Here is a 25,578-nt window from a genome sequence, read left to right on the forward strand (position 1 = left end):
AGGTAAGCTTTTAGATAAATAGCATGATGCATTCCTTCCACTGTTAAATGGAATCTCATTTTACAGCATAGAGTTAACTGCTGACTTATGGATAAAAGGATTAAAAATCATCCCAGAGTTTATGCTTCTTAATAAAAAGAATTAGACACTTTTAGATAATCAACTCATCCCACTACTTTGATATCACAAGAGATGTCAAGCTGGATGGAACAACTATCACAACCTACCTATTAGGGCAAGAACAAGTTTTAATAATTCCACTTTTAAAAAAATGCAAGTAGGATATTTTCCATCCCTGTAATTTAAGTACAAATCAAAAAACGTCATGCGCTTATACAAGAGCAATAAAAAAAATTAAATATTTATTTGAATAACAAGCTTAAGTTCAAGCTGCAAAGTTGGCAATGTAGATTTTAAACAGATCACAGAAGCGTTCACAAAAGGTATTTGAGCAAAGAACAAAAATACTAAAAATATACTAAACAGCTGCTGATTTTAAAGAAACAAAAAAAGGCTTGTAATCACTATACAAAATGTAAAATGTATTAAACACTACCATCCACAAAACAGAGGTTTGTTTTTAAAGTGATTATATTTAAAAATTATTTGTGTAGTTAATTATATAGTGAATTGTAAATGAATATTATACAGAAAACTCCTTTTGGTCTGCAATTCCTTTGTTGCACTATAGCACATCCAATCACGTTGCAAAACTGAGCAATTATTATTTTTTCCTTACTATCAATAAAGAAAACAATTATTGATAATACAGTAAATATTGTCAGGTCTACAAATAATGAAATTAAAATTTCTCCTTCAACTATGAAGTGCTTTCCATGCAAAGTTAGCACTTGCTTGTTTAACAGAGTGTGCTACCAAGCAATGTCCAGGGTTGTAGATGCTGTCGAGTAAAACTAAACTTTACAAATCAAAGATTGAATGTAATCATGCAACCCTCTTACTACTTGAGTATACCCACTGTGTCACCTATCAATTTACTGCCTTTCCAGAATATCATTCAAGGCATCCAAAATTAGACAATGATAAATATACATATAATGAAAGGACACACACTGCTATTTGACACTACTACTGGTAATGTCTGTGCTACGTGAAAGCACCTTTAAAAAGAGCCTATGCGGCAAGAGATAAGTGTCTAAAGATTCAAAATGAATCAACAGTATTGGATAACAATATAATTCTCAACTCAGAAGCTGCCTCAAGATTAGGTGCATCTTCAGTTAATGTAACAGGAAAAAAAGGCAATGGATTTTATTTTATTAATTGTATCCACTCAAACTGACCTAAGGCCATCAGATGTGCAGACACAATGAAGGTTTTTTTTTCTTTTTACAGTTCTTTAAATTGTAGGATGATAAAGGAATAGATCTATTTAAAAACAAAACAAATAGCTATTTTATCTAGATTAAGAAGTGGCACCAGGTGTCGGGTTCACATTTTGAGTGGCCACTTGTGGTGCAACTTCAATGATTCGTGGTTTATCTATTATTCTGGCAGTACGATTGCCCTTCTCTACAATCCCAATAATCCATGCTTGGTGACCCTCGCCGTATTTCGGAGATTTGATCTCGGCGCAGAAACGTGCTGCCTGTTCACGTGGTAAACAGATAAGGAGACCTCCTGCAAAGAAAAAGGATCAGCACATTAACTTTTGGTTGCATTTCAACATCAAAACGTTTAGAACCTGACCCTGCAGCCCCTATTCAGGCAAACTCTTCTTGGCTTCATAGGTTCTCTGACAGAATAAGGACAGCAGAAGATGATTTGGTGGAGGCCTTTCTGCTGTCACTGTGAAACATCAAACTTACTATAACCATAAATTTAACAAATAATGTGTAACCAAATAAGCACTGCAAAAGTTAGTGAAAAAGCAACATGCTAAGGACAACAAAAGATATACTGAAACACAACAAAGGCATTGCAAAACTATAACAAATATTGCAACTCACCCCTACTAAAAATTCACATATAATCATTATGATGAATAAAGGGCCCTATTCTGATACCCTGACTCCCATGTGCATAGCACCTTAATCCTCAAATAGTTACACTGAGTTCACTGGAACCTCTCACAGAGTAAGGTGCTGTTCAAGGTGAGTAAAGGTGTCAGAATGTGACCCAAAGTTATGTCTAGGTCTGACCCTACAAGTCTTGCTCAGTTAGTCTCTCTGATTTTAGTAGGGCTGCTTATATGAATAGCGTTTTCAAATATACAGTCTTCTCCACAAAAGCCTCTCCCACATGCTCATTATTGATTGAAAATAATATTGTTTGCTAATGAAAACAGCATATTTTACATTCACTTAGGAAAAATAGGAATACTGTGGTACTTCTTCAACCCCTTTCTTCCAACTATTACTTGCAAGACCATCCTTTTTCAGGGCATTGAAAGGTACTGGAATGGATTTTTGGAGATCTGGGTTCTTCCTGTGGGACCTTGGGCAGGGTAATTAATCTCTCTGCACCTGTTTCTTATGTGTAAAAAGCTGAAAATACTTCCCACCTCATAGTGCTGTTGTGAAGACAAATCTAATAGTGTATGTGAAATGATCAGATACTACGGCAATAAGTGCCATAAAAAGATCTGTAAATAAGTTGATTTTACTAATCAAACCTCACAGCACCTGATGGTAGGAAAGAGACATATAGGAATTGATATGTTAAAACAACTACCGCATTCAATACATAGCAATCTCACACAACCCTCTGGTACAGAAAATGGATAGTCCCTGAAGAATTTAGCCAGGACACTCCTACTCTTATGAAAAGTGCCACAGTATCTTAAGTGACCAGAAATAGTAAAGACTTTGGGTCTTACATCTAATTTAAGATGGCACATCCAGCAGCACAGTGCCCACTATCATCATAGCAGGTCACTGATTTAGAAGAGACTCTGGGAGAAGAGCACCATCTAATGAATCATCCACAAAAATCCCAGCAGTACACAGGAATTTCTTTGAGCTCTTGTAAAAGTGTGCCAATCCTACTCAGCTTGTAAAATCTTATGGATCACAGCTTATAGGGGTATAGCTGCAGGCTACTAGCATGCCATGGACTTTAGATTTTTTGTGTGCATACTGAGTATCTTCATGTACAACATGCTCTTCCCATATAGGCAAGAAGGGAAAGAAATTACATGAAACAGAAACTATTTTTAATTTAAGGCTGCAGAAGAAGCAGCTTTTCAACAGTAATGGTAATTAAAAATAATATATATAAACATTATTTCTAGGTGCTATGTGTGGACTCACTATGTCTGCTACACATGAAAACACCTACATCTCCCAGGCATTTGAAGATATTCACTCCCCTGTGCCTATCTTTAATCAAAAGCAACAAAAGCAGAAAGGCAAAAAACACCATGATGTGTAAACTACTCCAAACATAATGGGCCAAATTAACCCCTGGGGAAGCAAGTGCTATTCCCATGGAAGTCTCTGGTTCAAATTCAACAGTGACTTCATTGGTGATGCAAATGGGTCAGAGAATAAGTTTAAATAATAAAACAACATAACTTGCATTTGGCATTCAGTGAACAACTTGCATACCAATTGGACAAAAGGGAGGAGTGGTGGGAAGTATAGCAGGACAAATGATTAATAAAGGTGCAAGGAAGTAACCTGCACTTATAAATTTTCCCCCTCAGCCCCTCCTGTTAGTTGCCTATCCTGCTATAATATGCCAATGATAAAACTGCCTTATGATCTTTAGAAAGAGAGATGTTATAAGTTGAGGCTAATTGCAAGTTTCCACTGAAAACAGTTCTCATCTGAACACCCCCCCCCCATGTATACATCACCAACTCCTAATGTAGAGTCTACTATTGGTTATTAAAGTTTTGTCACCCTAACACTGGTATTGGTGCATACTCAAGAAACAATGGTTACGAGTGCTTTCCGTCATTTGCTGTACTCTGCTACAAAAATCTGTTTGCAAAATATGAAGCTACAGATGTAATATTTCAGGAAATTTAAGAAAACAATGGGTAACTGCTCCAATTATCCTGCAAGTAAATACAGGAAATGCTATAAATATCCATAAAGTCCAACTCACATGTTCTGTAACACCTGTCAAATCCAAGTCCATAAATACCTGTAAAACTGGCATGAGGTATTCAAGCAACATCCATCCACATCTACACTGAATGTAAATAATTGTGGAGAAGCCAATTGAAAGGAATTCACAACAGAGTTTGAGAGACACACCTTCCTTATGAATCATCTAATTTGTTTCCCAGAGTTTCATCTTTTCTAGGAAAAGACAGTGCTGGCCCCAGGTGTGGGATGGACAGCCCCGAGACTGAAGTGCTCTATTCACAGAGCAGGGATAGCGCAAGGGCCAGGATATACCAGTGCAAGTTTCTGCACAGTGCTATACCACAGCCTCTCACTCATGAGGGAAGAGCCTCAAAGAGTAAGGTAGTTCAGTTCAGTCTCCATTCCCAGGCAGTGTTTGGCCTCTCTGCAACTGCTAACTAAGGTGGCAATTAGTCCCATCTGAGGTGGTGTTTGTTATGCAGATATCTGTCCACCAAGAATGGGACTCAGACTAGCAAACACATTCATGTAAGTCCCCAGACAGCCACCACATAATATTTTTCATCTGTACTGACTGGGTCTGGATTTGAACTCTTGAAAGGGATCATATTCCATATCCTAAGCATCTGAGCCACAAAGTCTCCCCAGGACAGAGCTTCTCTTTAAACACCTATGGCTAAAGAACAATTGAACATATGACAGTAAGTTGCATATTCACTAGGGGAAAGTTTATAGCTCTCATTGCGATACCTCTTTCCAGATTTTCAGACTATGTTTTGCTTTCAGGGGCCCTCTTTCTGCAGAGAACTTGAATAATACTTTTGGAGAGAGGAGAGACAAGAGATGCAGAGGGTGAAGAGGAGAGGTGACAAAAAGTAAAGAGAGAGAGTAAAGAAACAAGGGGAGACCAAGAGGAAAAATGAGGTAGCGAGAGAAACTTCAAGGAGAAGAACAGAGCTCTTATTCTGAGAGGCTGTATGGCCAGGGAATTAACAAGATACAGAGCTGTTTACCTCCTGGTCTCCAGTTCAAATGCACCTCTAGGAGGTAGTGACCAACAGTTGTTGCCACCTGATGGCTGTTTAGAGGCTTATGTGAAATGAATTTGGTTTTATCAGCCTAATTTCTAATAGACGAATGCAAATATGACAAAATCATCACTACAATCCGCATCTTACTTGACAGTCTCTAGAGAGACTAAGTATTGAATGGATCTTAGAGACTGAATTCCTTTCTCAATACTAGCAATAGTATCTCCAGGTCAGGTTTGCGACACATTCACAGGACAGTGGGGGAATAAACCTGCATAGTTGATGCTTGTGCTAGATAGAGTGACGGCTTCAGTCTCTGGGGTTGGCAATCCAGTACTAAAATTCATACAGATTTATAAAAGAAAAATACAAAATACATATTTGATTGGCAGTAGCATTGCAGGCAGTGTTACTTTTGAGAAAATGCAGTGCTAGCTATGTACATATTCAAATATTCACTGATCTGTAATAAGAAATAAGGATTTAAAGAAATTCAGAACCATCACTAATTGTAAATGCTAAATGTTTCAGATATTCCCCACAAGAGGTTTTTAAAATACAGTATTTCATAAGGGAGGAGAGAGGCACATTCAAAATAGCTTGGTGGTTTGTTCACAGGCTGAAAAAGTTAATTGTGAGCAACTGTATGGCTAACACTCTTACTAGCCCGGTAACACCATTTAGAACTCAACACATGGTGTTTGTAGCTACACCTTTGGAATAATGTGAAATTCTGAAGGGAAAAAATAAGTCACTCACCTGACGTCTCAGGACAGGTCCCATGCATGAGGCCAAACATATTGCCACATGCTTTGCTAACTGCAGCCATCTTGGCTAGGACAGGAAGGTTATGGATAACGAAGGACACCTCATTTCGTTGTTGTTTGGCTAGGTTCTGTGCATGCCCCAGGATTCCAAATCCTGTGATATCTGTAGCTGCGTGTGCATTGAAAGTGTGCATGAGTCCAGCAGCTTGACAAGAAAAAATAAACAGGGAAAGTAACATTTATAGAGTATGACAGAGACAATTAAAATGGTGTTACAGACCTTTAAAATAAATATCTAACCTCCCTGCTCTAACAAAAACCATCAAGCTTCAAATCTTTCAGTGGAAAAGTCAGTTAAAACATAGGGACAACAGAAATTCACAGGTACTGAGCAGATTCCCTTTAAACACTTGATTTGACAGTGTTTTTTTCAGTGTAATTAAATACAGCAAAATATAATTTTTAATTAAATTATATTTATGAGCATGTTAAATAAAACATGCTAATGGTGCCAGATCCAAGTTTACCCAACGCTTGGGGATGAAGGTGTTGAGTGCCCCGGGTTTTGGCTTGGCCCATTAGCTGTAAAGTTGAGATTCAGATTGAATTGGTTTGTTGGTTTCAAAATTTACTTCAGAACTTTTAACATGAGACCTGCACTTTGCATTCCGAGGGCTTAGAGAAGAGAGCATGTACAGGTCAGGCAGTAGAGACAGACAAGCAGAGCCAACTCCATAATGTTCCAGCCTCCCCACCTAGGCATTCACGGAATCCTTGGGCATTTGTAATTGCAAAGCTCCTGGCCGGTAGAAAGGAACTTCCACGTGCAGGACAATAGCTTTAGTTAAGAGCATTTAAATGCTGTTGAAGGTGACCTACAAAGGGGAGCGAGAAAAATGTTTTGCCCTTTTTAAGCATTTTCTGATGTATGAACAAGATTTGAGAGGGGTTTTTTACATTAGAAATCCAGGTCATCTAGTCTATTTTTTCTTGGAATGGGAGGGCAAATACCAGGGAAGTAAAATCTGAGAAAGTGAGAGGAGAAGAGATTTTTAAGCATCCCAGCACCCTCAATTAAAGCTTAAAAATTCCCATATTCAGTTCTATCCCCCTCCAAAAAGATGTCCAACAAAAAATAGGGACATGCTGCTTGCTATTTCTATGGTAAAAAGCAAAAAAAAAAAAAAAAAAGCCCTAAACACTAAAGGAAAGAATTGACACACCACTTTTTCCAGCAGGAAAAAGGGAGGGGACGGGGAAGCAAGAAAATGAGAATGGGGAGGGGGGGGTTGGCACGAGGGAAAGATCCCGAAACAAAATTTTGAATTAAAAATAAATGAAAAATATCATTTATTTGAAAAGTTTTTGTGAAAATTAAATTTAAAGTTTTGACCGCCCCTACTTTCAGAGCTTCATTAGGCATCATGGGGGGGGGGGGGGGGGGAGGAAGCAGCAGCAGCACAGACCCCAATTTCCCTTTAAAATATTCTCTAACTCAGGGGTTCTCAATCTTTTTCTTTCTGAGGCCCCCCCAATATTCTATAAAAAATTCCAGGGCCCAGCCGGGGGGGGGGGGGGGGGAAGAAGGGGGAGGAAGAGACAGACGGAGGGCGCCTTGGGTAGAAGCATAATTTGACTTCCATATTGCAGGAGCAAGGCCTGGTGGGGCTTGGACCAGCTGTGCCTGGCAGGGCCCAGGGAAGAGAGTGCCACCTCCACCCCCTGACTCACCTCAGCAGGCCACCCAGCCTGTCTGGGCTGGGGGTGGGGGGGTGGGGGGACCGGACACAACCAAAATTTATAAACTCGGGGACTTGGAGGGGGGGAATGCTAGCTCAAAAAGTTTGAAAACAGCTCAGGGTGCAGGCAGGGGGTAGCTAGGGGCTGTGTGCAATGAGGGTTGTTGGTAGCTAGGGGCTGTATGCGGGCAAGGGGGTAGCTGAGGGTGCAGGGAGAGGGGTAGTTAGGGGCTGTGTGCCAGGAGGGGCCCCCCTGCATTTGCTGCTCCCCGAGAGCTCTGCCAGCCCCGGAGCCAGGTACCCCTGCTTACTGGCTGCGTGAGCAGTCAAATGGGGCTGGGAGCGGAGGAGCAGCTACAATCCCAGACACCAGCAGCAGGAGATGGGGGAACGCCGCAGCTGCCCACTCCATGGCACCAGCTGCCCTGCATTGCTCAGCTCCAGCTTCCAGCCTCCACTCTGGCCAGGGGGTGGGGCCTTAGGGGTGCTGGGGGACAGGAGGAGGTGTGGGGGGGTGGAGTTGACCCCAGGACTGCCCCACTCTGCATAAGGCACTGCAGTTTGGGGGAGCAACACCCCCCATGCTCCCCCAACTTCGCCCAGGGGCTTGGGGCTTCAGCCCTGAGGGGGTCACCAGGGCTCCAGGATTCAGCCTGGCACCTCTGGGCTTTAGTCCTGTGGGAAGTGCTGGAGCTTGGGGCTCCAGGCTTCAGCCATGGGCCCCATGGACCCTCTGAAACAGCTCACAGCCCCTCACGGGACCACAGAACCCCAATTGAGAACCGCTGCTCTAACTCACATGTTATTTCCTTCACTCACCCGGAAAACATTCATCTCAAGAACCATTTGTGCCTTTGCTATATAATTAACAGGGGTCTTTTTAATCTTGCTTCATGGACATTGAACAGATTAAAGATGAGAGGCTGAGCTGATGTAGCTTATTTCCCCACAGCAGACAGCTGAAATTAAATGTGGAAAGCAAACCCCAAACCAAAAAAACCCAGACCTCTAGGGCATTCTTATTCTTCATACCTGTTCTGTTGAGCCTTGCCATGTTCATCATTGCCTCCTGGTATGCTAACTCCACATCTTCTTGAGTTACCACTAGCTTTATTTTATTCCATTTTTCTGGCTATTTGGTGGGAGGAGAGACATGATTTATTTAGTTTATTTTCTTAGTTTTGTGGATATGTGTTTTAAAATGCATTCAGATGTATGCAACTTTAATCCAAGATGTACTTCCACTTCTTGAATGTTTAGTTTAATTTTTAAAGGGCTAACATTTTAAAGTCAATGATATTTTACTAATATGTCTTTACATTTGCAGAAATATAAAACAAGTTTCTCCATTTATATTTGATCACCCTGTTGTGCCTAGATATTGCAGTTCATAGGGCATTGTATTTAAAGATTTATTAGATACAACATTTAAGTGCTGTACACATTTTACACTGCCCTCTGTGGGTAGATGCAGTAGGGTAATCTATCCTCTAAATACCTCCCTCGGATAGAACTCATGCAGGATTAAAAGAGATGCACCTTACAACATGCCCCAACATCTAGCAAACCAAGGCACTTTTGGACAAAGAAAGGGAATAATTCCACAGCTGGGAACTCTCCACCAGGAAGCCTGGGCCACCAGTACCCAAGAGTTCAACCCTCAGGACTGGCAGCAAGAGTTTCAAATGATCTTTCATTGTTCCCTCAGTTCTGAGCACTGTAGGGGAGAGCATGCTCTCATTAAGCAAGCTGGGATCATATAATCCTGTAAGGTTCACCTCCATTTTAAAGTTACCTTCTTTTTTCCCCAAACGTTTTCATAGATTTACTCCACATTCCATCCCTTTCTAACATCATGTGCTAACAACAACTTGTATTTATATGGTGCCTTTCATCCCAAACAATCCCAAAACACTTCATGAATGGATACTCAATAAACAGAGATAACTTAATTCATTACTGGAAATAATGCTACATCTAGATTAACAGTTGATTTGTTTCAAACAGTTCAGAGCAACACTACAAAACAGGCTTAAGATTGGAAGTGAAAAGTGTATGCAATGAAAAACCAAGGGAGAGAATTGGAATAGATGAAAATATAATTATCCAAGCTGGAATCTGGTCAGGACACTGCGATTAACACTCTTATAAGAAGATCTATACAATCATTAATAACCACTAGTGGACATTGGTATTAACCAATATCTGAAGGAGAGTACTTTCAGTAGCACAGTTACCTCTACCAGTAGGCTGGAGCACTGGTTTGGTAATGACTCAAAAGAATTCCACCTACCAATATCATCATCATCACCCCTTCCTGTAGCACACAGTTTCATTTGTAAGTTCTCCCAATCAAGTACTGACCCATCTTAGATATCTGCAAGTCAGAGCAATCCCACTCCATGCTCTTCAATCTTTGCTCCACTCCCTGCGACTACACACCTGAAGGAGGCAGATGTGGGCTGCAGAGCTTCCCTGCATCATTTCCTATCTTCAACTCTCACTCTAAAATCTTCCTTTTCATTTTTGCCTATGAATGACACAAAGCCCACTCATATTTCCTAATACAGCATCCTTCCACTTCATTATCCCTATAGCTATACTCTGCAAGAACCTTTCATTACTGCTTTACCACATTTAATGTTTTAGCTCACTTTTTACTCTGTAATCAATCTCCATATTCAAGCTTTCCTTTCTTCCCTGTACAAGAGTTGCTGTACCATGCGGTCTCTCTTCAAAGCATTTTCTGGTACAAAGAATCTATTTATATAATATAAAGTAATACCCCTTTAGAAGCTTTATATATAGATAAATATGATGGGTAATCTCTGTTTTCTCTTCTTTTTTAAAAAAAGAACAAAAAAGGTGGTGCAACCTCAACAGAATTTTTCTTTTGCTCACAATTAAAGATATACATCGATTTCCTTTCTGCCTCTGTTTTTCACACCAGAAAGTGCTTTGGTTAACAGTCAAGGAAAATTAGAAGTACTTGAAATATGTGGCACTTCAGAATAGCCTTCATTTGTGAGTCTGTATGTCAGTGAAACATGTCAATAAGTGAGATTTTGGTCAGAAAAGAGACCATAAAAAGGTCATCTTGCTGTTTCATATTTATTTCCCACCAATGACTTTCACATTAGGTATTTTCTCTCAGGCCCGCCATCCTGAGATCTGATTGGCATGGGTGGGACTCTGAAGCTACGCAGATTGCAAAATCAGACCTTAGATCTTCTTTTACAAATTTAAAGAGAAAATAAGTGTTTGTTCTAGCTGCCCATTCTTCAGACTCAACCTAGGCTCCATAGGGGGAAAAAATCAAGCTAGTTTCCCACCCCACTTTTGCTAACAACAGAGATTCTGGAATTAGAATTCATCTGGCAATTTAGTGGCTGACACCCCAGGCAAATTAGCTATTGTCTCACTCTTCTGACAGCCTATTGGCTCTGCAGTCCCCATAACAGTAAAAACGCATCTTTTTAAAATGCAAACTAAGCAGTGGTAATTCTGAAGACATACAGTGAGAGCCAAAACACAAACAGATGCCAATTTTACAATCACTTTTCAGCTCAGTAGCTACATGTTTGCCTTAAGTAACACATGGAAATATTTCCATGTACATAGTGCAACTATAGATATTTTCTTAAACTCAAAGTGTAATATATGGACTGTTGAGATATTTCCATGTACCCATATACAGAAAGTCCATGAACATTGGGTGAAATCCTGGCCCTACTGAAGTCAATGGGGCCAGTATTTCACCCAGGATGTCAAGTCATTGCTTTGTTCATCGACAGGCATCTAGATCCATTTTTTTTGTTATTAATCTTGTTTAGTACAGTAGTGCCTAAGGACCACCAAAAAATGGACCCCATTGTGCTAGGCATTGTACAAACAAAGAGTAGCAGAAAACCCCTGCCTGGAAGAATTTGTAATCTAAACACAAAAGGCAGACACAGGGTGTGGGGAGAGGGATAAGACAGCAATCCTCTTAAATACTACTTAAACTAGTGAGCATTCCCATTTCAAAATGTTGTGGCCCTTCACGCTATATCACAGACACTTCACCCCATTCTAAGCAGTTTACTCACAATATCTAGCCATTGGTGGACAGCTACAGCCACTTGCGTTCCCAAGGGTTTAGTCAACACAAGCACATCTCCTGGCACTGCATTGTCTGGCCTGCAAACAAAGTGTTCCTATATTAATTACAAAGTGAAATTTACACTTGAATAGGAGTATTAGGTTGGAAATTATATTTTCACAATACCATACATTCCATTGCACGTAAAATTCGTATTTTTAGAAGACATATACAACTTAGAAAACCCCCATATAATTACCCTGTGGATTTCATTGTCACAGGATATTATTGAGGCAGAGAGCTTATGAATATATTTAAAAGGAGATAAGATCTTCATATAAAGGACAGTGCCTGCAGTTGCATAAGATCATGCGTTTTTTCTATTAAGTTGTTGGGTACATTAGGACAGAAGAAACAAAGGACGTTATCAGTCCTCATAATTCAAGGCATACATTGAATCACCAGCTGTGGCCAAGGGGAAATTCCTTTTTATGGCATAATACTCCACACAGGGAAGGGTTGATGCCTTCCTCCATAGCATTCAACATTGGCTAATGTTGGATACAAGATAACGGATAGCCTGAAAGCTGTAAGCACAGCATTGGTGTGACATTTCTTGTATTCTTAACTATCATTAATATGGTAGTTCAGATACCATTTTAAAAAAATCAGCATCCTAACCAGTTTTTAGAAGCCAGGCTATCCATCCCCAACTATCATTCAGATCTAAAGGTTCCAAAACTTAAATCCGCCTCTTGAAGGAGCATATATGAGCACAATGTTTCATTTCTGATACTGTACACTCTTTTTGAAAAAGCAAACCAGTGCAAGAAAGATGTTGGCAGCAATCTTAGATATCTCTAAGGTATCCATCACAAGAGTACCCAAATGCTGAGAAAATACATCTTTATTCATCGGGAGAAATTAAAATAAAGAACATGATACGGTATTAAAAAGGAAGATACACCTTTATTTAATCCTTTGATATGGCACCATGCGATTTTGTTCAGTGATTTAACTTACATTATAAATTCATTAGGCTGACAGACTGTAGTGGCCACTCCTCCTAAAACAATCCAAGGATTTAACACTGTTTGGCCACCAGTCACAGATGTTCCTGCCTCTTCTGCTGCATCTTTGAAACCCTGGATAATTAGAGGCATCACTTTGTCCCTTTCCTACAGATCAAAGTACAGAGGTCAGAGTTTCATATAAGCAGTGTCTACTCATTTCACAACTGGATCAGGGCATTAGGAACTCAATCCAGCTCCCACTGAAGTCCAGGGCAAGATTCTCATTCAGCAGAAGCTGGATCAAGCCCTAAAAAAAGTTAGCCTCCAGCAACTGACATTCCATACAGTACTGTCATGGTTTCACAGCTCCTTGTAAAATGTTGAAGGAACATCCCCAAAAGGTCACACAGGAGCTAAAAAAGCTGGGACATGAACCAAGGATTGCATAGATCCAAGTCTCTGCTCCTTATGGACTGAAGAAAATTCTGCAAATTCAGAACATCCTGCTGTTTAATCTGGGGCAGCCCACAGGATGTTAGTGCCATAGGGAAAAGTGGAATTTGGCCCTTGGCCCCTGAAAAAGAGATTGCTCTCTATTCTCTGTTTCCCAATATCCCACCCAGCTGAGCAACCCACAGGGTCCCAGGTCATTTCTTCCTCCAAGAGGGCAGCTCTTTTTCTGCTCTGCCATCTGCCACAGGTGCTGGTGTTTTCCAAAAGTCCACCTCACTTTCTTTGGCACCCGATCAGTAGTGCTTCAAAGGAAGCATTACATCAGCTGGCACAAAAGACCCCAGAGAGTACCTATACAAGTTCTTATACCACACCTAGCAACATGGTATTCAAGAGCTGTCTCAGGCTCCTACTGTGCAGGGCTGAGCAGGAACAGGGACACCGTTTGGGAGAAGACAACTAAAGTACTGGCAGAAAACGCGCAGCCAGAGAAGAGCTGTTCAGGACCAGCCTGTCGGCAAGCAAACACAGAAGTCCTATCAATATGCAAGTGACTGATTCTTAGGTGTAGCATCCTATGAGACCACCCACCGAGCCCCTTTTTAAAAAGGCCCAAAACTTTGAGGGAAAAAAACATTAACATGTGTACTGCAAAGCTAAATGATCATTTAGGGTAACACACTGTGGCAGGTATAGTTATTTGGGTTCATTTGTTTCACAGTAATCAACATGGACCTTACCCTATCTGTCATTTTATTACTGATCCCAAGGAGCATCAACATGTTGTCGCATTCTGTGACCCCCATAGCATAAAGGTCACTTAGGACATTGGCACAGGCTATACGTCCCTGCAAAGAAACAAAGACAAAAAAATCCAGATCAATATTTCCGTATGTTCAGATAATACTTCACATGAATAGGACAGTCCTAGTCTTTAACACATGGTTATACTCGGAGGTTGTAAAACTGGCATGTTCTCACTCCACAGACCTGCTCCCTGCCTCTACTCTAAATCAGAGCTGCTCTCTTTAATGACAACGAGCCCAGTTCTGAACTGGCTTAATCCGTACCTCCACTGAAGTCAATGGAGCTATAATATGCCAATTTACATCAGCTGAGGATCTAGCCCTGTAAGTTTATATTGCTTTCTACTTCTGTTAGCCCTCCAGAACCAGCATAGCTATGAGACAGTGAGTTGGATTCCAATCCTTATTTTACATTATCTCAGAATTGTTTACTAAGTTCCCATCAGTTATACCTGTGCAAAACTACTGATGGGAATGCAGCGATATCACTCAGGACATAATGCAGTTATGCAGACTTAACTGAAGGCCTATTTAGCCTACAAAACAGTTTTTGTCAGAATGTTAAGAGCAGAGAGGAGATAGCAAGCACTTCTTGATGAGGGAACAGAGCTGAAGACACTGAGCTCTCTGATGAAGAACATGCCCAGTAGGAAGGGATGTCAAAACAAAACCAACCAACCAAACCCACAACAGCCGCCAAATTCTGTTCTCAATGACATTGGTGTAGGTCTGGGGTAACTCCACAGGCTTTAATAAAGTACTTCTGGGGGGATTCTGTGTGACTGCTCACTCGCAGAAAACAACCCCCCCCCCCAATTCCTGTGCTTCCCTGCAGAAAATGACATGGGGGGGGGCACACACCACATGGGGTTACGTGCACTGCCCCTGCCCCTCCCCCAATTCTGCAAATGCAGAGCTGCCCACCTGAAGGAGGCTGTCTCTGAGCTCTGCTGACACTGCAACTGAATGCTGCCTCTTGGGTCCTAGTGCCAGTTGTGCTCCCCTTCTGTGTGCTGGGAGCATTCCTGTTTTCTGTGCAACACTGAGTGTCTGCAGTGGGGTTGGGTAAGGGGGTGGGGGGGGGCTGGGGGAAATGAGGAAAGAGGGATGGAATAGGGTAGGGGGAGGGGAATGTGGGAGTGAGGGGAGGGGGATGGAGAAAAAAGGGGATAAGGGAATCATGGGGGGGAGTGGGAGCCCAGCATGTGGTGTCCCCTTGGCAGCAGCTGGGGCTCACCCATTAATCAGGACCATCAAACCCTCACCCTGACAAGCCCTACCCCCTACACCTGGACCCCTCCACAGTGAGCACCCCCCCACATCCAGACCCATCCCCCGCCGAGTCTCATCTTCCCATACCCAGACCTCTCCTGCTGAACCCCAACCACCTTCACCTGGATCCCCTGCAGAGTTCCATTGCCCCTGCACTTGGAACCCCCAAACAACCCCTGTGCATCCAAATCTCCCACTGAGCTGCCTGCACCCAGATTGCCCCACACAGAAACCTCTCACCCCACACCTGGCTCTCCCCACACTAAGCCCCTCCACACTTGGATCCTGCTCGGCTGAGCCTGCCCACCCACACCTGGCACAAAGTGGGAGGGCCCCGGGGTGTTTCTGGGGCAGGCCCAGCTCTTGCACTGTGTCAGGTCAGGTGCAGCCTCACTGCCAAGTCCCAGTACCAGGGGAGGTCAGGGCTTCAGGGTGATCTCCCACTTCAATGCAACCAGTGGCCTGTGCTCCCCACTGCCATGCTGGAGCCCCATTTATTGACAAATAAAATTTGCAGAATTTTAAAATATTGTGCGCATAATTTTTAATTTTTGGCACAGAATTCCCTCAGGAGTAATAAACTTCATCTGGATTTACATCTATAGAGATGGAACAGAATCTGATCCTATGTTTTTAATATCCATTTTTCTGGAATTTCCCCCAAAACCGTAATATGATAAAATAACTGCTCCACATATTTAAGCACAACAATTCGGGCCAAAGAAAAAAAAATCCTAGATAGAAAGCAGATTAAAAAAAAAAAAATCATATTTAAACTAAAGTGCAAATCTTCACTGTAAGAGTTATATTAGAACGCAAGCTCTTTGGAGCCAAGACCATGTCTCTAACTTTGCTAGAAAGTGCCCAGCTCTTCTTTTGAACATACTGTTTTACAGCATACAATCTGACCACAATGGACCATCATCCAACTTCAGATACACACACAGAGCTCCCCACTGATGTTAGTGCAGCCCTCTGCATAGATCTGAAACTGGAATATAATTGAGTATTTTAAATTATTTTAAAAGGCTTCCTCACTATGCACACTGAATGGCTCCAAGGAGACCCAATGCTAGTTTGTGTAGATGATTAAGGAGGCTCAAACATGTCATTTTCCTTTCTGTACTGGGATTATCAAACTATTAAGCACTATCTTCAGTGTTTACCAAGCAAGCTGCTAGTTTATGCTCTCTTAAGAACAAGTGATAAGGTTTTCAAAACCACAATGACAACAGTTCTCTGGTCTAATGGCAATGCAATATCCTGCCAATAGGCAAAACCCCCAGGGAGACACACTCAGGAATTGCAGTTCTCAAGTCTGAGAAAACTGAGGTGGAGACAAACTTGGCAACACACTTACTTTGCATCCAGTATTGGCAAACACCAGAAGGTTCATAATTGTGGTTAGCCTGGGTATAAGTGTCCAAGCTCTTGGATGGTTATCTGGGGCTTCAGCCTGCAAACCTTTAGCCATATGATTAGTCCCATTGAAACAAATGGATCTACTTTTAGGAGTAAGGACAACTCATGAAAACAAAGCTCTCTTCTGCTCCTGTACTTAAAACATGCCTCTTATATTGCAGGCGGGGCTTGTAGCACACACCGCCTATTATTAAGGCTCCCCTCAACATGTCCCTTTAGAAGAGCTGTTTTCAATTGCTTAGAACTTTGCCGAACTATAACCATTTGGACTGAAATTCTGCATGCCTCGCATCTGCCTCAGGTTGAATGTTGTTGGAAAATTTCAGCCAAAATGTTTCAGCCATTTCCAAAAATAAGGCTATGAAAAAATGTTTTGTCCATGTTAAAAAATTATTGCAACTTTTACTTAGAAATGATCTAGCATCCCCATGCTTTGAAGCAAGGGCTTGAAATTTGGCAGCAGGGGGTGGCCTTTGTGTCAGAGATGAGCCTTTTGCTATCCATGTGAAAAATCCACCCAAATTTGTCCCAGTTATAAGCCCTTGGAAGAAAAAGAAAAAAAAATCACTGCTTGCACATGCTCAGTAGAGACTTCCGGGAGCTTATCAATTAAAATGTCCAAAGATTCTGTCCTCTATCCCCTCCCAGTTCCTAATATTACTCAAACTGCACATCATGTGCTATCCTCACAGAGCAACTGCCCATGATTCAACTCAGGCTTTTCCCTGTAATGGTTGCTCCAGGCTGGGGTGGGGCCAGTCACCGGAACTAAGAATACAGCACCTGTCTCTCCTTTCAGTGCCCCCAAGATGTCATGGAGGAGTAAGCCAACTGATTCAAATACAGACAGGAGGGAAAGGAGTAAATTCAGACAAGGAGTCTGGTAAGACTGGGACTGCAGGGGAGGGAGAGGAGGGAGGTGAGACTTTGAGCCAGTTGGCTTGCAGGGGGAGAGAACATTGAGATGGAGGGGGAGCTTGGTGGAGGGAGACAGGGGCTACCTGGACAAGAAGATAGACTCAGAACCAGTGTGTGTGGTGGGGGAGGAGATACAGATCTTACAAGGAGCTGGGGTTCAGATGGGAAAACTGGGAATAGCCAGGCAGAGAGACTGGGACAAGGAGACAGGGAGGGGATGGGAGGAGAAACCAATTTTGAGGAGCCTTGGAGTGGGAAAACTGGGATTTGCTGGACAAGGATACTGGGACTGGGTGTGGGAAAGGGGAAAGACTGGGAGTCAGGGGGAAAACTGGGACTCAGAGTGTGCCCACAGGGGGAGGCTAGGATGGGCTGAACAAGGAGACTGAGGTGAGATGTCTGAGGAGCGGAGACTTAGGCTACGTCTACACTACGGGGGGGGGGGGAATCGATTTGAGATATGCAAATTCAGCTACGGGAATAGCGTAGCTGAATTCGACATATCTGATCCGACTTACCCTGCTGTGAGGATGGTGGCAAATCGACCGCCGCGGCTCCCCCGTCGACGGCGCTTACTCCCACCTGGGCTGGTGGAGTACGCGCGTCGATTCGGGGATCGATTATCGCGTCCCAACGAGACGCGATACATCGATCCCCGAGAGATCGATTTTCTACCGCCGATCCGGGCGGGTAGTGAAGACCAGCCCTTAGACTGGAACAAGGAATTAGGAGTGGAGTGTGATGTTGCAGTCTATAAGGTTTTATAAAAATATGCTAATGAGTGAATATAATGTAACTGGAATATGCTTCATGCAAAAGGTCTCTTGTAAGGTATCATTACAAAGCTTATAATCTACTGAGTGTAATCAGCGGGGGGAGGGATAGCTCAGTGGTTTGAGCATTGGCCTGCTAAACCCAGGGTTGTGAGTTCAATCCTTGAGAGGGCCATTTAGGGATATAGGGCAAAAATCTGTTGGATGATTTAATTGGGGATTGGTCCTGCTTTGAGCAGGGGGTTGGACTAGATGATCTCCTGAGGTCCCTTCCAACCCTGATATTCTATGATCCTATTTGTATAAATGTACCACTCTTGTACCTGAAACTAGAAATATGACATATAACTCTGAGCGCCTATTGTAATTATGCAAAGTGTGGGCCATTAATGATGGTTTGGAATCTTGATGACTCCTGTTAACCAGGACAATTGTCTGCAGATGGCTGTGTTTTACCTGTAAGTCTTCCTGTATACGTGTGTGCTGGCAAGTGGGCAATGAAGTCTTGCAGTGACATGTGATCATGTCACCTGAACTGGAATCCATCTTTAACCTGGTGTCTTTCCATTGAGAAGGAGTGGGGTGGGAACCCAGAGAGGGACAAAGGATTCCCGCCTTATGCAAAAGATATATAAAAGGGTGGAACAGAACAAAGGGGGAGGAGCCATCATGAGGAATCCCCTAGCTACCACCTGAGCTGGAACAAGAGTTGTACCAGGGGAAAGAATTGTGCACAGGCCTGGAAAGTGTCCAGTCTGAGGAAAAAAACTTACTGAAGCATCTCTGAGGGTGAGATTATCTGTATTCAGTTTGATTAGACATAGATTTGCACGTTTTATTTTATTTTGCTTGGTAACTTACTTTGTTCTGTCTGTTACTACTTGGAACCACTTAAATCCTACTTTCTGTATTTAATAAAATCACTTTTTACTTATTAACTCAGAGTATGTATTAATACCTGGGGGAGCAAACAACTGTGCATCTCTCTCTATCGGCATTATAGAGAGTGAACAATTTATGAGTTTACCCTGCATAAGCTTTATACAGGGTAAAACGGATTTATTTCGGTTTAGAACCCATTGGGAGTTGGGCACCTGAGTGTTAAAGTCAAGAACACTTCTGTTAGCTGCTTTCAGGTAAACCTGCAGCTTTGGGGCAAGTAATTCAGACCCTGGGTCTTTGTTGGAGCAGACGGGAGCATCTGGCTCAGCAAGACAGGGTGCTGGGGCCCCGAACTGGCAGGGAAGGCAGGGATAGAAGTAGTCTTGGCACATCGGGTGGCAGCTCCCAAGGGGGGTTCTGTGATCCAACCCATCACATGGAGAAGACACAGAACTGGGACAGGTTGGAAGGGATGAGACAGAAGGGGTCAAACTTGGGGGAAATGGTCAGAAGAGTCAGTGCCCACATGATACCACCCCCTCCAGGGCTTGAAATGGAACCCAAGATTACAGAGTCTCACTGTTCCTCTGCTGTCAACAAATATCTAGGAAATCCACTGACAAAGTGTGTCTCATTCCGCTCTAGTGCTGGTCCACACAGAGGTTTGACAACCTACTATTATATCAGTTACTCCATTAGTTCAAGTGGCAGAGGTCTGCGTGGTGGATCTAGAAGTTCCAACTCTGCTGATGAACCACAAGCGTGCCATTATGATGCCACATGATGGAATTTGATTTTTCAGTATATATTTTTTAAAAACCTAGAAAATCACACACAAACTTTGTTTAAAGAACATTACCAAGGTTGCAAAGTCAAGCACTCAGAAGTTAGGAAATGTCAAAATTAAGGTTGCCTGAGCTCTGTCCATCCGGTGTACTCAAGGAGGCAGAGGTGCTATAGAAAAAAATAGTATGTGATCGTGTTACTAAAGCTGTAGCATAATGCATATGTGCAAGGGAGCTGTATTAAGGTTGCGTAGGCAACCTTAATTCAGGTATTTCTTAACTTTTGAGTGCTTGACTTGGAAACCTTAATAATGGTCTTTTAAAATATTTTTGGTGTATAATACAGATCACCATCAGTGCACATAGCACTGTAAAAACACATGCATCTCTTTTGTGAGAGAGGCAGTAATATAATCTGAGTACAGAACTGGAAACCAGCCCCGAATCCTAATCCAGTTACTGTTCCTGGACTTTAATCCTCACTCTGCCACTGACTTGCTAAATAACCTTGGACAGTCAGGTGCCTAAGTACCCATGAGGATCTGGGCCATAATCTCTCTGAATCTCAATTTCTCCATCTGCAAGGTAGAAACAATACAAAGAAGTGTTGGGGAGACTAGTGATTTTGCAAAGAGCTCTGAAGTTATAGACTCATAGACTCATAGACTTTAAGGTCAGAAGGGACCAATATGGTCATCTAGTCTGACCTCCCGCATGATGCAGGCCACAAAAGCTGACTCACCCACAACAGAATCTTCCAGCCTGCGACCCCTGCCCTATGCTGCGGAGGAAGGCGAAAAACCTCCAGGGCCTCTGCCAATCTACCCTGGAGGAAAATTCCTTCCCGACCCCAAATATGGCGATCAGCAGAACCCCGAGCATACAGGCAAGATTCTACAGCCGGACCCTCATTTTACCCGCGATGGCCCGTTAATGCCTGTTTGACTAAAATCACATTATCCCATCAAACCATTCCCTCCATAAACTTATCAAGCCTAATCTTGAAGCCAGAGAGGTCCTTCGCCCCCACCGTTTCCCTCGGAAGGCTGTTCCAAAATTTTACCCCTCTGACGGTCAGAAACCTTCGTCTAATTTCAAGCCTAAACTTCCCCACGGCCAGTTTATATCCATTCGTTCTCGTATCCACATTACTACTAAGCTGAAATAATTCCTCTCCCTCCTTGGTATTAATCCCTTTGATATATTTAAAGAGAGCAATCATATCCCCCCTCAGCCTTCTTTTGGTTAGGCTAAACAAGCCGAGCTCCTCGAGTCTCCTTTCATAGGAAAGGTTTTCCATTCCTCGGATCATCCTAGTGGCCCTTCTCTGTACCCGTTCCAGTTTGAGTTCATCCTTTTTAAACATAGGAGACCAGAACTGCACACAGTACTCCAAATGAGGTCTCACCAGCGCCTTGTATAACGGAAGCAGCACCTCCCTGTCCCTACTAGAAATACCTCGCCTAACGCATCCCAAGATCGCATTAGCTTTTTTCACAGCCACGTCACATTGCCGACTCATAGTCATCCTGCGATCAACCAGGACTCCGAGGTCCTTCTCCTCCTCCGTCACTTCCAACCTATGCGTCCCTAACTTATAACTAAAATTCTTGTTAGTCATCCCTAAATGCATCACCTTACACTTCCCACTATTAAATCTCATCCTATTATTGTTACTCCAATTTACAAGGTCATCCAAGTCTCCCTGCAAAATATCCCGATCCTTCTCCGAATTGGCAATACCTCCCAACTTTGTGTCATCCGCAAACTTTATCAGCCCACTCCTACATTCGGTTCCGAGGTCAGTAACGAATAGATTAAATAAAATCGGACCTAAAACCGAACCTTGAGGAACCCCACTGGTGACCTCTCTCCAACCCGACAGTTCCCCTTTCAGTACTACCCGCTGCAGTCTCCCCTTTAACCAGTTCTTTATCCACCTCTGGATTTTCATATCGATCCCCATCTTTTCTAATTTAACCAGTAATTCCTCGTGCGGCACAGTATCAAACGCTTTACTAAAATCTAGGTAAATTAGATCCACCGCATTTCCTTTATCTAGAAGGTCTGTTACTTTCTCAAAAAAGGAGATCAAGTTGGTTTGGCACGATCTTCCTTTCGTAAACCCATGTTGTAATTTGTCCCAATTGCCATTCACCTCAAGGTCCTTAACTACTTTTTCCTTCAAAATTTTTTCCAAGACCTTGCATACTACAGAAGTTAAACTAACAGGCCTGTAGTTACCCGGGTCACTTTTTATCCCCTTCTTGAAAATAGGAACCACATTAGCTATTTTCCAGTCCATCGGTACCTCCCCCGAGTTTACAGATTTATTAAAAATTATTGCCAAGGGGCTTGCAATTTCTCGCGCCAGCTCCTTCAATATTCTAGGATGAAGATCATCCGGTCCACCCGATTTAGTCCCATTTAGCTGGTCAAGTTTGGCTTCCACCTCTGATACTTTAATGTCAATTGCCCCTCCTTTATTCCCCTCTGTCCCGCTCCCTCTATTCCTAAGCCCTTCATTAGCCTTATTAAACACCGATGCAAAATATTCATTTAGATATTGTGCCATGCTTAGATTGTCCTTAATCTCCACTCCATCTGCAAGCTTCAGTGGCCCCACTTCCTCTTTCTTTGTTTTCTTCCTATTTATATGGCTATAAAACCTCTTACTATTGGATTTAATTCCCCTCGCGAGGTCCAACTCTACACGGCTTTTGGCCTTTCTCACCGCATCCCTACATGCTCTGACCTCAATAAGGTAGGTTTCTTTGCCGATCTCTCCTCTCTTCCATTCTTTGTACGCTTTCTGTTTTTTCTTAATCGCCCCTTTGAGACGCCCGCTCATCCAGCTGGGTCTAATTCCCCTGCCTACTGACCGTTTCCCCTTTCTCGGGATACAGGCCTCGGACAGCTCGTGCAACTTCAGCTTGAAATAATCCCAGGCCTCATCTGCCTTTAGCTCTCTAAGTATGTTAGCCCAATCCACTTCCCTAAGTAGTTGCCTTAATTTATTAAAGTTGGCCTTTTTGAAATCGTAAACCTTAGTCACAGTCATAGTTTTATTTCTGTTAACCCTTCCATTTAGTTTAAACCAAATTAGCTCATGGTCACTCGAGCCAAGGTTGTCCCCTACAACCATTTCCTCAACGAGGTCCTCACTACTCACCAGCACCAAATCTAAAATGGCATCCCCCCTCGTCGGTTCAGCTACTACTTGATGAAGGAATTCATCTGCTAGCACGTCTAGAAACATCTGAGCCCTATTATTGTTACTAGCATTTGTTCCCCAATCTATGTCTGGGAAGAGTTGAAGAGTGCAATATAATTGCTAAGTATGATTATTTAGGCTCTTCCAGTCCTGCAATTTTATCTAATCATTTGAGAACCCCAAAAAAATCCCAACTGGAATTTGGTTCCGTGAGTAGGTCAGAGGATAAGAGGGGCTTTCTATTTAATCTGAACCAGTTTGCTCAGTACCTCACAGAGAACCCCATTTCCCTCAATAGCACTTTCCCAACCAAAGTGACTCACTGAACAGCAGTAGGGGGCAGCTTTGTTTTTAATCTTAGCTGTTCTCCTGACATACCCCTCTTTAGAAAGCATTGCTGCAACTGCATTGGCAAATATGGGAAGGACACGGGAGTGGAAATATGAAAGAGTTTCTTTGTCTCATACATATCTCTGAGAGACACAGAACATGACAAACCAACCAGTGCAATGGCTGATTGTACAAGACAGCAAGTTCTCACCAGCGTAGACAACTCAGATTAATGAAAGCACAAATCAAAGTCAGTGATACATGTAATTGCAAGTTTAGCCAACTTACCATCATATAAGGGTCATCCACAATGGGATAAATGTAATCTGTTGTCTGGACCAAAGACAAACCACCATGTCTTAAAGGAATGACACAAGTGTCCATCCCAATTCCTGCAAGGACAGGAAACCATCAATCAACTGAATAATTTATTCATCTCTTAGATGACTGTAATTCTCAATAAAAGGGAATTTGTAAAACAGGCCTATGAAATACAAGCCACTGCCAAAGGAGCAACTATCACGATTCTGTTCCTTACAGGAGGTATATTTTAAACAAATGAAAGAAACTAAGACAAAGAAAAACTTGAGAATGGGACAGGAAACTGAAGTGGGAAAGCTATAAATGTAAGAGCTAAACATCCATGAGTTACAATCTAATGCAATTTAATAATGTATGGCAAGTTTAATTATGATGGGGGTTTCTTCTTTTTTGAAAATGCTTGCCCTGTACTATATCATTCTGGGGAGAAACCCGACAGGTGCACTTCAAGTTTGGTAGGTGGCTGTTCTAGGACCATCTTGCCAAAACATTGTAACAGTAGTTTTAATCTTCAGTAATAATTTATCACAATCATCATGGCAAATCACAAAGGGACGTAGCCTTCTTGCAGATCAAGCATGGCCCAGATCAATCTCTAGCTAGGTCCTTAAGACAGACTTGCTGGATGTTCAGTCTAAATCTGTTATTGGCAGTCTTACTGTGCCACCGAAGCTTTTGGTACCCACATGATCACCGATTGTGTAGCAACATTCCTTGGTAAACAAGCTTTGTAATCCATTGATCTTCCATCCTAATAAATCCATACCAAGAAAGATGCTGAAACTAAACCATTCTGATGGAAGCGGTTGGCTATATATCCTCAATATATACTCTCCCCACTTTGGAAAAAAAATGCTAAATGTGCTGCAGTCCACATCTTAGGCCCTCATTCTGCAAGCTGATTCACGCATATGGACTCCCTGTAATTGTGTGAAGCTCTACTGATCTCAGTGGGGTTTCACAGGGGCAAAAGATTCTGCCATACATAAGAGCTCAGAGGATTAGGGCCTGAGTGCCTAAATCGGCAATCTCTTACTCATGGAAGTATTCTGAACTGCATTTGGGACTACTCTGAGTGAGTCATAACTACTTGCGGGAGTAGGGCCCAATTCTGCAAATCCTATTATTGGTATTTTCCTTCCGAACAGCATCTCAGAAGTACCATCCATACACATGGATAAGGAAGTCACTGGCTTTCTTATAAAGCACAAAACATCAAAAGAAATACTGCCAAATGCATTTCTTGATGCATTTGTTAAAGGGATATTCATCTTAAAGCACATTTTAAAAAGACTTAGTAAGTCTATTAATAACACAGGTGAGAAAACTAAGTTTTGAAAATTCCTTCCAGCTTTTAACTTATTTTCTCTCCCCCCATTTATTGTTGCCCATTCATAAGGCTGAACAATAAAAACTCAACTAGCAGTTTCATTGTTGTTTAGAGCCAGTTTTGCTTTCTAGCTCATGAAACAACAGCGGGTTGAAAAACTGCAGAGGACTAATTAAATCCAATTAAACGAGCACCCTTTTTTTTTTTTTTTTTAAACTCATGAAAACATTTCTATTATTTAAACAAAGGTGCCACACAAACATTAAATTTTGGGCCAGAATGAGATCAGTGTCCCTTATCAAGGGTCCTCTTAAATTATATTGCCACTGAGCCTCACACACAATTACTTCATAGATATATTTCATACAAAGATTGCCCTTGTT

General features: G+C 42.3%; 1 protein-coding gene across 2 annotated transcripts in view; it reads right to left on the reverse strand.

Annotated features, from left to right (window-relative positions):
- Nucleotides 1-337: 337 nt before the first annotated feature.
- SEPHS1 (selenophosphate synthetase 1) overlaps nt 338-25,578 on the reverse strand; it is a 30,150-nt gene continuing 4,909 nt past the window's right edge. For both annotated transcript variants that reach the window (XM_065402574.1, XM_065402567.1), the window contains exons 3-9: nt 23,833-23,936; nt 13,883-13,990; nt 12,700-12,854; nt 11,684-11,774; nt 8,628-8,727; nt 5,849-6,061; nt 338-1,641 (exon numbers count right to left, since the gene is read on the reverse strand). In XM_065402574.1, coding sequence (XP_065258646.1) covers nt 1,427-1,641; nt 5,849-6,061; nt 8,628-8,727; nt 11,684-11,774; nt 12,700-12,854; nt 13,883-13,990; nt 23,833-23,936 — 986 coding nt within the window. In that variant the 3' untranslated portion in view covers nt 338-1,426. The remainder of the gene's footprint in view (nt 1,642-5,848; nt 6,062-8,627; nt 8,728-11,683; nt 11,775-12,699; nt 12,855-13,882; nt 13,991-23,832; nt 23,937-25,578) is intronic.

Source organism: Emys orbicularis, chromosome 1 (genome assembly GCF_028017835.1).
Source record: "Emys orbicularis isolate rEmyOrb1 chromosome 1, rEmyOrb1.hap1, whole genome shotgun sequence".
Classification (NCBI taxonomy): Eukaryota; Metazoa; Chordata; order Testudines; family Emydidae; genus Emys; species Emys orbicularis.